General features: G+C 43.4%; 1 protein-coding gene across 4 annotated transcripts; it reads left to right on the top strand.

Annotated features, from left to right (window-relative positions):
* The first annotated feature begins 492 nt into the window (after positions 1-492).
* LOC147626248 (uncharacterized) lies at positions 493-11094 on the top strand. Of its 4 annotated transcripts, none has more exons than XR_015268565.1 (4): positions 493-643; positions 1530-1593; positions 7939-10598; positions 10747-11094. XR_015268565.1 is itself a non-coding variant. In XM_086816390.1 (4 exons), the coding sequence occupies exon 4, from the start codon at positions 7947-7949 to the stop codon at positions 10344-10346; it is 2400 nt and encodes a 799-aa protein (XP_086672516.1). In that variant the 5' UTR covers positions 493-643; positions 1530-1593; positions 1750-1896; positions 7939-7946; the 3' UTR covers positions 10347-11094. The 4 variants fall into 4 exon arrangements, 2 of the variants coding, with proteins under 2 accessions (XP_086672516.1, XP_086672514.1); XR_015268566.1 differs by having other exon boundaries at positions 10728-11094; XM_086816390.1 differs by adding an exon at positions 1750-1896 and having other exon boundaries at positions 7939-11094.
* Positions 11095-13206: the final 2112 nt, after the last annotated feature.

Raw genomic sequence — 13206 nt, 5'->3', positions numbered from 1 at the left:
ACCATTTTTGTATCAGCATCTCAAGTTTCACCCCTTGCACTCTGGTGCCATCACACACTTGATTTTTGACGGGCATTTCTCATGTTTTTACATCTTTTAAACATTTTTTTACATACGTTTTTTTAATTAACACTTCAAAATATCCAGTTAGAACAAAGTTTAACAAGCAATTTTCTTAGTCAGGCACCGCATCCCATCAGAATCAAGTTTGCCATCACATAGATCATGAGAGTGTGGGCATAAAGATTCAAGAGATCAAGGCTTTCAAGTCCCATTTCCATCTTGTGCACTTCAATGACATCATACAGATCATGCATGTTTCTCTCTCTCTCTCTCTCTCTCTCTCTCTCTCTCAAATACCTTATTAGAAAATTTTACTCTAAACTTCCCTTTTCAAGGTTAATTAATAAATTCAAATGTCAAACATCCTATATTATGAAGGGAAATTAACATTAAAAATAAAATTTATCTCATAAAAGGATTGAAGGAGCCTTTGGATCACTTTTATGACATATCTTCTCTCGCGAGCATTGCTCCTGCATATTTGGGCACAATGCGAGCTCGATAAGCATTTTATCTCCTTGATAGGCTCTTCTGTGCTGACTCCTGCTTGATCTCTTCCCTGCACGATTCTGTCAAACAGGTTCGGATGCCTTTCCTAGTTGCATCATTAGCTGACTATCCCAGCATGTTAGATCTTAGTGTATGTTTGGCTCATTGATCTGTCTTCCCAAATGCGTTTATGTAAACACAATGGTAGATCTCCTGCATTTCGCCCACAGAAGCATTGGATCTGTAATCGCTATGCATACCTTCACTTCATTTCTGCCTAATGCTTGTATTATTCCCTGATTAACTTGCCTTGTGGGTCTCGCAATGTACTTAAGCATTCTGTAATCTATGCACCACCCCTTAGTGATTGTATTATGCATTAATTACCGCCCAAATCACGTTGTTCTGTAATCTATGCACCAGATTATATTATGCATTAATTACCGCCCAAATCACGTTGTTGCGTGGATCTCTTGCTATGGGAACTTATTTGAGTGTTCTGTAGTCTACCCACCATGCCCTTAATGATTTTATGATGCGCTAATTCAAGCCCAAATCATGATTATCTTGCTATGGCAATGTATATGCTTGACAGCCCACATGCCTTCTTAAATCAGATTTTAACAAGTAGGCCATCCTTCTTGATCTAATGCGACCCTCAAATTTTAGAACTCACCCACTCCTTTTGCATTGAGAAATCCCATATGTTTTCACTTTGATTTCTAGCATATTTTGGTTGGTGTTATGCCTTTTACTCGGATCAAATGTGTGCAGATGGTTAATGTGAACATGTGCAAACAATGGGGTAGTTTTTGAGCAGCATGGACATGTAGTTGCAACACATGTTATGCAGATACTTATGTGCATATTGTAAATGAGTGCATACATGTATGCTTGGCATGCATTTTGAAGACATGTTTATGGCACATCCATACCCTAAATGAGTGTAGATTTTCACATGTACATTGTATGTGCAGATTGTTCATGAACAACGTCCTATCGAAAGAGTGATATAGAGGATCAACATCTTTGGTTCCATCGGTGAGTCAGACGAATGCTTTCTCTTCACCTGTCGCATTATCAACGACAAAACTCTGATTTATATCACCTGCTAAAAAGCTGTTTGCACATTAAGAATCAAAGTCTTGTCTATTTTTCATGAAGCTCCCTTTTCAAACAAACCATGTGGTGTTGTAGATCTTTATGGTGTCAAGTGGGGTAGCTGAAGGGTGAGATCTATGTCATCCTCATAAAGTAGGCAGAAGATAACTTTGCCTCCTGTCAAATACACGACACCCCCGTGTCGTACTCTACGAATATGGATGTGCCCTTGATGTGCCTCTGGTGGGAGTTTAGGGTTTTCAAAACGTCTTTCAGCAAATGTGCATATTGTACAAATAATTTGAAGTGAGAATCGTGCCCATAGCTCAAACTAGAACTGTCTTAGTATTAACACATGCATGCATGTTTATAGTGTTTGACTTGTTGAGTTAGTGACTAAGGGGATTTTTTGGCTACCACAAGCACAAAAACAGCCCACGAATCTGCATTCTGGCTAACCAACAATTAGGCACTTTAGGGCCCAAGGCTTTTCACGAGGTGGTGTTAGATATTTTAGCACATCTTGTACCGTCCGTTTTTTTCCTCTTTTCCAGGAAGAGGTCCTTCAAGCTCAACCATCGGGAGCTGCCAGCTTTGTCACACACAGGCTGAGACAGAGGCCCACTATATATGCCGATGCCCGGTATACTATGAGATCAGGGGGAGGTGCCGCTGCCTCTCCCGAGACGGATTTGGACCACTTAGTGAAGAGGCTAGATACTCTAATGAAGAATCAGTGTCCATCAGCTGAGTCTAAGGGGGGTTGAACTCGAGCCCCCCACTCTAGAGTTTGACACCTTGCCAGTTTGCCTACCTAGCTGTTGACTTGTACCATCCTGTTGTTACTTATAAGTACTGCAAAATCAGCTGATTCCCTTCTCCTTCACATTGTTTGTTTTTAATGTGGCTCTTCACCACTTGGTCCTCTCCAAAGGTTGCCATGGTTGCATCCAATCCAAACTCGATTGGCATGGCTGATGTAGTGGTAGGATGACATGCTCCTCAGTATCAGCCTCTGCATATAAAAAAATCTTGTATACTCACAGTTCTGGATTCTCTTGTGTGAACTCTCTCTCTCTCTCTCTCTCTCTCTCTTGTGTATATTCGCAGTTCACAGTTCTGGATTCTCTTGTGCACCACAAATGGCCAAAACACTTGGAAACTCACATGTCACGTGCAGTTCGACTCTCCATGGGTTAAATTAGTGTCATTACGCAGGTCAAAGCTCTGTGTGTGTGTGTGAGAGAGAGAGAGAGAGAGAGAGAGAGAGAGAGAGCATTGAGAGAGAGAGAAGAAAGATATAGGGACTAGCGGGCAGGGTGCACAGTGCGAGCACAGCAGAGCGTCGCCGCCAGGCGCAGCACAGCGTGGAGAGAGAGAGAGAGAGAGAGAGAGAGAGAGATAGTGGTGTTCAAAACGTACCGAAGAAGGGAGGAGGTGCTGGGAGCGGCAGAAGCTGCCCTTCTGTTTTTCCCTTCGAGCCCTAGTGGAAAAACTGTCTTTGTAGAAATACAGTTCGAAAACCTAGGGGAAGAGCTTCAAAACGCCATAGCCATGGGTACAGGAAAAGCAGCAGGCTGTGCGGCTCCGCTGCAACTGCTGAATTAGGGTTTGCAGGTGCTGAATTAGGGTTTGAGAGAACGGGTTTTCTTTGCTTTTGTACATGGATTTGGATAACCCGGCTGCTGCTGTTGGTGGCATGGCTGCCAATAGCCTTAACATGGATCTTATTGAGCAGATGATTGAGAAGGATGTGGGTTATGCTTCAGATGCCTCGGAGCAACAAAAACATCAAAGACTTGATGTTGATGCAAGCTACACTCCGGTGAATGTTGGAGAGAATGCAGAGGAAAGTTCTCAGGTACCTTCTCCGGAGTTTGCACGTTTGTTGCAGATCACTGGTGAGCTTCTGCAAGAATATGTGAAGGCAAATAGCATGCAAATGGTTGCAGTAGATAATGGTGGTGTGGTTGATGTATGCATGGAGACTCCTTTGTTGCTACAACAACTAGCAGATTTTCATGATCGTGCTGCTATCTTCTTTTCTGGGCGTATTCCGTTGTTGCCTCGTCTTAGAGCATGGTTGGGCCGCTTGGTGTCGCCTGAGGCACTTGAGGAGATTTATGATGGTCCGAGAGAAATACTTTTTCGCACTTCGGAAGCCCGTAGGGCAGTCTTGGAGCAGGTGCCACTCTTTTTGGATGAGCAGTTGGTTCATGTGGTTCCATGGAAGCCTATGGCAGAGTACCAAGATATGTTGCGCCAGGCTTGCCCAGTTTGGGTTGAAGTGAAACAATTCCCACCAATGTTTTGGCGTGTTTTACCAGGTCTCATGCGAGGTATCGGTGATGTCTTGGTGGTGCCTTGAATGATATCTAGAAACCGAAATCGTCTATGCATGTTGTGGGATACTGGGAGACCTAGGCCGACATATTTGCGTGTCAATATGGCTGGGCTGCAATCTTATGAAGATCTTACAGATCCACAGAAGCCATTTAAGTATCTTCAACAAGAGGTATTGAGAATTTAGTTTTGATGCTTCTTTGTTTGAAGATGGATTTCTTCTAATTACACTATTATTTCAGGTTCCAATTCAGTCTGACATTACTAGTTGTGGATGGATGTAAGATTCCTCCCTCCAGCTTTTGAGGTGTGCAGGTGTAAGAACCTTCTCTTCTGATCTTATAATGAATTGAGGTGGGATACATTTGCTAGCCACTGTTTCAAATGTGGTGAGATGGGCCACTTTGTCTCCGAATGTCCTAAGAAAGAACAAGTTGTTGCTACCAAGGATATCGTTGATGGGCAGTTGCCCTTGGAAGATGAGCATGATGCTCCTTTACATGATGTCCAGCACATGGATGTACATGTGGATGTTCAGAATGAGGTTGAGCAGCCATGGGTGGAAGTACATGGTAAAAAGACACGATTTGTTGCTCCGCGGGGAGATTTCTCAGGTGCTGTTTGGCGGAGGCCTTTGCGTACTCATCAGGGGCCCTTACATACATATGCTCGTCGCCCTTTGGGTTCAGGTGCCCAGCAACAGACCAAGATTGAGAGGCCGAGAGGCCAACTTTCTCAGGGTACAGGGGCTCTTGGGGTGGATAGAGTAGAACGCTATCCTATTAGAAGTCGCCTAACAAAAGAAGCACAACAACAATTGCCTCTTGTGTTTGGTTCGAAGGGTGAGGTCATCTCGCCATGGGATGGTCATTACCCTTTGGCACGTGCTCGGGAACTCCAAGGGCAGTCTTAGATCACAAATACCATGTCTAAAAATGCAATGCTTCAAAAGGTTCGTGATTTGGCAGATTGTCCTGGGCCTAGTACACGGCCTTGTTGATTTCTTTTCTGGGAAGGCTTATGAAAATTATACAATGGAATGTAAAGGGTATTTCTTCGCGCCAAAAGCAGTTCAGGCTTTGGCGTACAACTTTTTATCATGGTTGGGATGTTTTGTGTGTGCAGTTGAACATAAGCAGCATAAGTTGGCTGGCAAAGCCTATGTATATAAGGGGTTTTATGTTTTCTACAGCGGACATCCTGCTTCGCAATCGTTCGCAGTTTCAGCCTTCTCTTGTGATTTAAGATGTTCATGGAAGATTTCTAGTGATACAGATTGTTTGGGATGATACGCCTTTATGGTTGTTAGGGGTGTATGCTCCAAATAATGCTCGTGCACGCCGTTTGCTGTGGAATGACTTGTGTGCTCTTTCAATCTCTCATCCTGGCTTTATGATGGGAGACTTTAATATGTGTGTCTCCAGGGAGCAAGCCACGTCGCCTCATTCTGTAATGGATGGCCCGGAGAGAATGGCGTGGGAAGCTTTTGCAGCAAGGTCGCTAAAACAAGACATGTGGTCTTGGTTGCATCCAGATGAAAGGGGTTACACTTATGCCTCACAACAGTTTCGGGGCACTTATGCTAGATTTGATGTATATTTTACATCAAGATCTCTTTTTGCCAGAGGTTCTTTCTATGATGGTTGATCAGCAACAGGTTTCTCGGATCATTGGCCGCTTGTGTTTGAAATGGTCTATCATCCTGTGGATGCATATAAAGGCTTGTTGGGACGCTTGCCTTTGCGCTTAAATCACACTTTTTTGGAGCATGAAGTTTTTGATGTTTATATGCGTCAGTTGATACGACATTTCTCCACAAGAGTGTCCATGGCTGATTATCATGCTTGGCCAGTGTTCCTTACCAACACTCGGAAATTAGCGTGGCATTATGGTCTTGTTAATGCCTCTATACAAAAACAGCATGTGGCTCTTCTTGAGTCGCTTTTAAAGGGCTTGCAGGCGTTCATGTTTACTGACTCTATGGATGCTGAAGTTATGGATGCCATAGAATGGCTGAAAAAGGACCTATCTAGGGTGCAGGAAGCACAATATGTTCGCTTTAAACTACTTGCACGTCTTGATGCTTTGCGGGATGCTAACTGTCAATCTCATCGCTTCTATGAAAAGTACCATAAAAAACATATGCGTGAGAATATTGTTAGGCTGATGGATGCCCAAGGCAACCTTGTTACTCAACCTTCTGAGGTTATTCAGCATTGCATCAGGTTTTATGAAGATTTGCTTGCCCCTCGAGAGGATGTCTCGCGGGCTGTCCTGGCTGCAAGGGAGTCATTGTTTGCTGAAGTACGATATCAAGTTGACCCTGATGTGGCGGTTCAGCTTGATGCTCTTGTTACTCAAGGGAAGTGGAAGCTGTTCTCTCCAAACTTCCCATGGGAAAGAGCCTTGGTTGGGATGGTTTGACAAATGAGTTTTTTCGAAAATATGCTGATCAGCTTGCAGAGCCTTTCTACACGGAATGGGTTCATCTTTGATTCCTTGTCTGGAATACATGGGCACATTCTACGTATCCGTGGTTTGTTGCTTTGGTAGTTTTCTTCTCTTCTCTCAGCTCAGCTACTGGATGCAGATGTTATTTCGTTATGGTCTACGGCGGCTCGGCTGGCTCATCTTTGATGCTTTTTATCTGGGATGCTTATTTGGCTAGGAGGCTTTCTTATTAGTGTACAGGTTTGCATGGTCATGATCCTTAAGAGGATCTTTTGTGGGGGTTTTTTGGGGCCATAGTTTCTGTGTGAGCCATGTGGTTGATGTACATTTTTACATATAATATAAAACACCATTTCACGAAAAAAAAAGAAAAGAGAGAGAGCATTCAAGTACAAGGAACTGATCTTGGTATAGGCTCATCTTGGGGGTCTCTAGCCCATGGATGTACAGGTGCCGATGTTATCTATGACAACTCTATGCAGGCAGTTCCTGCCTGCATATTGCATGTCGTTGCTTCAACTTGCCCTTGGTATTGAAATGGTGGTAATGTGTCTATGGGGGTGAGAGAGAGAGAGAGAGAGAGAGAGAGGGGGTATTAATTAACGTACGAAGGAACCAAAGGGTCTATGAGGCCAAAATGATGTTATCCATGAGTAAATTGTTTATGGAGACTCTGTGCGTACAATGGAGTAGGCCGAAAAACCTCAGGTGTCTGGATTCATATGAGTCATCCTCCTCATGGATGGAGTACAGGGCCGCAATATCCACTTTAAGTGGTGGTGCCTCTGTGGTGGGGTGCAGAATATCACAGATTTGGAGCTGGCGGGTGAGTGTTTGGATCTTCGAGAACGGGGTGTCTGGCTCTCTGTGATGACTCCTTGTGTGCGTGGGGTCAGAGGATCACGAGGTCTGGTATGTCGTCTGTGATATATTGGCTTTGTCTGGCTCAGTGGGGCCTGTGGAGGTGATGAATCTGTTTGATGAGCCAAAGAAATCTTTGATAAAGGTTTGGGTAGGGTCATGCAGCTCTCCTCTCTGTGTGGCTGCAGCAGAACCTCTTGGTCGAGCATCATCTACATATCCAAGCCTCCTGTGGAGTACCCTCAGCTCGTCCTGTCTCGATTCCAGAGTTGGTCAGAAGATACCCACAGCTGACCAATAGCAAACATGTGTCTATACAGATATCCAGGTTTCTCAATGAAACCATTATCTGTGACCCGCAGAAAGTTGCTCTCTACAGAACTAGAGCTTTGTGGAAACTCCGGGGATATCAACATCTGGCTCACGTGAAGCCGTGTCAGTTCTAGACGGATGATGCGGTTGATCTCCTGGCTTGAGAGATCTAAGAAGGGGTAATCTAGGCAGTACCCAAAGGGTGGTAGTTGGTCCATCTGTAATTCCTGTGCCTCAGACCATTGGACCACCTGAGAGAGAGAGAGAGAGAGAGAGAGAGAGAGAGAGAGACTAATCTTTCTTCTTTGAGACTTGCAGACAAGACAATGGGAATCATGAAGCTTTCTGTAGTTCCCTTGCTCTTGCTAAGCATGATTGCTGCAAGGGAATGGTCTTCATGCGAGGCTTCAAGGAAAATGCCTTCAAAAGGAGTAGAAGCAGAAGCCAGTGTCCAGACTGATGGGTTTCCGCATCTCTTTTCAAGGAGGATTTTATCAGAAGATGAAGAAGAACCAAATGATATGGAGACTGAGCTAATGTTGCCAGATGAGACGAACGGTGAAAACCTCGAAACAACAGAGGGAGAAAGTAAAGCAATACAATCAGAGCAAAAGGAACCTGTGCAGCAGGTCTCGCAGGTAGAGGAACAGCAAGTGGAGCCTTTGATGGAAGAGAAACAGGTGAAGCTAGAAGAGAAAAAACTTGAGAAGAAGAAGGAAAAGAAGGAGAAGCCCAAAGAGAAAGAGCCGAAGCCGGCACCAAGCGGAGACACTGATTTGGGCTTGGCATCTGCCACGAAAGGAAGTGGCGCAGAAAAGATAGACAAAGAAATCGCATCAAAAACCATAAGGAAGCCTGGCACTAAAGTGAAGGTGCTGGAGAGTGAAGCAGAAGATTTTGTTGAGCAGAAAAGCTCCGATCACAAGACAGTAGAGAAGCTGCAAGAGAAAGGAGGAGGAGTGATAAAGGCAAAGAAAGAAGTGAAGGAAGACATGGAGGATGTGGCCAGCATTGAAATATTGGAAGACAAAGCTGTCAAAGGAGAAGTAGTGGCAGAGGAATCCGAAGCTTTTTCAGTTGAGGGTACACTGGCGGATGCGGCAGAAACAGAAATGGAAGGAGGGTTGGAAGCCTTAGGATCAGATGTAGTGGAAGAAGAGAATGGGGGGGACATGGTTGAGCAGAAACTGCAAACTAAGGGGGAAAAGGGTACTGATTTGAGGAAACGGCAAGGAAACTCAGAGGACTTCAAGCAGGCTAAAGGAAAGAATGCAAACGAGAAGCCTTCAAAGGAAAAGAAAGCCAAAGAGAAGCCCAAGGTGAAAGCCCAAGTTTTGAAAGAGGAAGTGGAAGTGAAGGCATTCAATTCCAACATCGAGGAGTCAGGTCCTGCAGCAAAAGCAAAACAAAGAGGGAAGAAATCATCAGAATCAGTTTTAGTGTCAGATCTTGTGGAAAGAGACTTGGATGTCAAGGCTGAAGAGAAGCCTGAAACAAAAGCAGGAGAAACTCTCAATCTAAAGTCAGAGCAGGTGGAGACACAAGGTATGAGTAAACCCAAGGCAAAAGGTAAAAAGAAGAAAGACAAATCCTCCAAGAAGTTAAAAAAAGAGGAAAAGCTACGTGCCACGGACATTCAAAGCTTGGGTGAGGGAACAGAAGATGCTACACCATTGAGCAAACCGACCAAAGTAAAAGAAGGAAAGAAAGCTCTTGATCTGGATTCAAAGTCAGAGATAGTAGAATCAGTGGATATGAGCACCGAGACTGAAGAGATTGTGACAAAAAGCAACCAAACTAAAGTCAAAAAACCCGCAAAAGGAACTCAAGATGAGCCTTCAAAGACTCGAGAACAGGAGGAAATGCTTGAGGTAGAGGTTCAGGCTGCTACAAAGGAGGGAAAGGAGTCCACAAAGGATGGCAGTGACAAAGCTCAAAAGTCTGAGATTGTGGAAGAGTCCGTTTCATCAGCAGTCCTGGGGAATGATGATGATGATGATGAGTATGGTGACTTCATGCAAGACTTTGTTGATCTCCCTTCAAAGATCCAAGATACTGCACAGAAGGTGGCCGACCACCTTGGTCCCAACATACAAAAATTTACTGACACATCCAAAAATTACTTCAACAAGGCCAACCAGCATATCACTGAAAGCTTTTCACCCTTGGTAGGAAAGCAGTTTGCTCCTTTTTTGGCTTCTTTAATCTCTTATGGTCTGCTACTTCTTCCCCTTGCTGTTGTTATATTGCTGTTTGAGCACATCCGGGCACTTCTTTCTATACAGAAAGTTCTCCTCTTTGTGAACATCTATCTTGCCGCCTACTTTGCCACCCTTCTGTTGGCAACATTCATCATTGGAGAGCCTATGACCTTCTTTTACAAGAGCTCTGCATCTGGCTACATCCATTTGCAGCTCCTGCAGGCATTGGGCTACGTTGTCTACCTCGTCTTACAGACATTTGATTTGGTTACATCATGCACTTCAGAGTCGCTGCCCGTCAAGGTAACCGTGGTACTGCAATGGTTTGTGGCATTTATGATAGGCTTCCATTACTATGTTACGGTCTTCCACCGAGCAATGACACTGAAAGGGCCACACACCAGCTGGAAGATCTATGGAATCTACAGTATTGCCTTCTTCATCCTTTGCCTGTTTGCAAGGATAAAACGAACCAAGAAGGGCTATTCTCCGCTGGGGGACGTCGACATAAACAAGAAGAACTAGAAGGGTTTGACAGGACATGCATAGAAAGGATTTTAGGTCTGTACAGAGGAGGGCTCCAGTGCATGTCCAGTTTGAAATAATGCACAGGTATTTTGACATATTTGTGGAAGTTGACATTGATGGGCGCATGCTAGCTACGCTTAGGGATCAAAGCTGTGGAGTGTTGTGAAGGGGAAGGCACTGAAGTGCTTACTACTGTTGAAGTGAGGCATCTGCGATTCTGCTGCCCATCACACAGCAGACAGATTTTGGGTATGTAGTCTTGTATGCTTCATAACTTGCATATTTATGTCAGCTTATGCCGACACATTTCCGTGATCGTATTGATGAAACAACCCATGTGGGCACCCATCTCAGAAGCATTAGGAACATGATAAACAGATCTGTGGCTGCTTTGCAGGTTTTCACTCATTTCTTCAATTGAACAACCGAGCCACTCTCAACCAAGCATGCTATGCTAACCAGTTTTGAGTACCTAGTGTCTTGGCCCGCCGGCTGGCCTCTTAAGCATCTAGTTACCAAGGTTTTTTATGCATGTAGGTGATCAGAAGCATGTAGTATTATGCATACATACTATTGTTACTGCTGACCTTATTTTCTGTTGTGGGATATGTACTATTTAGTCACAGGTGTTGTATCCTCTCAAAGTGTGTTTTAGAGTTAGTCAAAGAAAGCTTCATGAGGAAAAGTGACCATGGTTGATTGGTTTTTATTAATGGAGATGGCCTTATTCTAGTCTTAAGGTAGTAATACAAACTATGCAAGCTTGCTCAAAAACTCACTTCAGTTCAAATTTCATATGATACGAATAAGCAGGGCTTTTGAGCAGTGATGGCATTGGTAGGGTTAACAGAGCGCTGGTTTAAAGTCTGTATGTAACTTGTCCTCTTTCCATCTCATATAAAAGCATTAAAGCTTTGAAGTGCTGCTAGGGAACCCAGAAAGTTGTTTATATAAACTTTTTGCAAGGTCCTTCAGTTGCTGCACATTCACATCATTGAAAGGCGACCCAAGCTTTTTGACGGTCGTCACGCCCGTTTTTGAGCATTTTGGCCGTTTAAAATGCCCGACATAAATTAACCTAAAATACAAAAAAACTTGCTATATTTCACTAAACTTATCAATTTTGAAGGGCAAGGGTGCCCGTCAAAAATTAAGCTTGATCCAAGTGTAACAAAATGAGGCCTTGCGGGCGCTATCGCCCGCAAGTACATGCTATTAAATCACGAGGAGGGATTTGTCTTAGTAAGGGCTCCTATTAAATCAAGTACATGCTAACCAAAAGAGACAAGGAAATGCTCTTAGCTCCATGTAGGTCCAATGTGGGGCCATGGAGTTTATCATCTCTGTTGGACTTAGTTGTTGACAATATCTTACAGTTGGCCAGCCAATTCTCATGTGTATTTGTTGCCTATCATGAGCAAATACTACTTATGTGCCTTCATGGCAAGTGTGTATCGGACAATATTGGCCACTCAATGCTCTGAAAAGTTGTGTCATTGAGGCTTGAACTCATGCACTTGCTTTATGTGTTCAAGGTGATGAGAGTAGACAAGTAATATAGCTTACAAGTAGATCCTTTTCTTTAATGTAGCAAGAGTTTGTGTAAAGAGCATTGCTTTTAGATTTTGGCTCAAGGACAAAAAATGATTGATGATTCTCAAACATTTGCAACAGCATAAACATGGATTTGCAAGAGTTTTGCAAGAGTCTAAAGAAAGCATGTCTACTTGATTTGTAAGAAAGGAAGGAAGAAGGAGACTCATTAACGTGATGTCTAGAGACATATAGACCTCGTTTACATGGATGTCTATGACATGGGAGAGTTTTCCATGAAAGCTTGGGCATAAGCTTTAAGAAGGCAAGATGTCTATATCATATTAAATGATGATAAAAGGTGATGAAAGGGTACAATAGCTTAGACCAAGGTCACTTATATAGTGCTTGGCCATTTTATATTGGCTAATCAATATGTCCATGTCTTAAATCTATGCGCGAGGGACCCAAGCTCCATATGCCTAGGCCCATATCCATATATGTGCATATGCATATGTAATTGCTTCATTACAAAACCATCTTCTCCTACAATGATTGTCTGTGAAATCGAAGGGTAGTCATGCACAAAAGATACATACAAGGCCATATACAAAAGCTAAAAACCACATCCAAAATTGAATGTCAATGTCGACATTGAGCCATGTCTTAGATCAAATGGAAAGAACTGTAGTGCAAAGCCGATGATGAAGCTAACAATGCATCCTCCAAGTCAAAAGCAAAGCTAAGGAGTCGTATAATCCCCAAGGTCAAATGGAAAGAATAACTGATTCCTATCGATGATGAAGCTAATCATGCAATCAATCGCATGGATTGTAAGGAAATCTGGACCATCCAAACTTCAAAAGAATATTCCTCCAACTATCTATATCAAATGGTAAATATGGAAACCAGCGTCGATGATGAGGCTAGTCCTAAATCCTCTTGTGTTGAAGAGAAGACCAACAACTAGCCCATTTCTCACAGTCGTAATGTGAGTCCGGCATTGAAGACATCCACATGGTGAACTAGAAACTCATGGCCAGAATGTTGAAATGCCTTGGCACATAAGAACCATCGTGCAGGCCAAGACTAGGATGTTGAGTCATCTAGTCAAAAACCAATCATTGCAAATGGCAAATGATGCACCCAAAAGTAAATGTCATGGCTCTGCAAAACATAGGATCATGCCGACAAACACAGAAACCAAAGGCACATAGCTCGTATCCACACATGAGAGATAAATAGAACCATCATCCATAAAATCCCTAACCTTGGAATTTCCAAGATCATTGAAGTAATCCTCTCACAGGTAGGATCTATCTCC

This window comes from Cibotium barometz, chromosome 22 (genome assembly GCF_041138505.1).
Source record: "Cibotium barometz isolate CiBa-2024 chromosome 22, ASM4113850v1, whole genome shotgun sequence".
Taxonomy (NCBI): domain Eukaryota; kingdom Viridiplantae; phylum Streptophyta; class Polypodiopsida; order Cyatheales; family Cibotiaceae; genus Cibotium; species Cibotium barometz.
The sequence above is the reverse complement of the archived record's forward strand: the minus strand, read 5'-3'. Positions and strand labels throughout refer to the sequence as shown.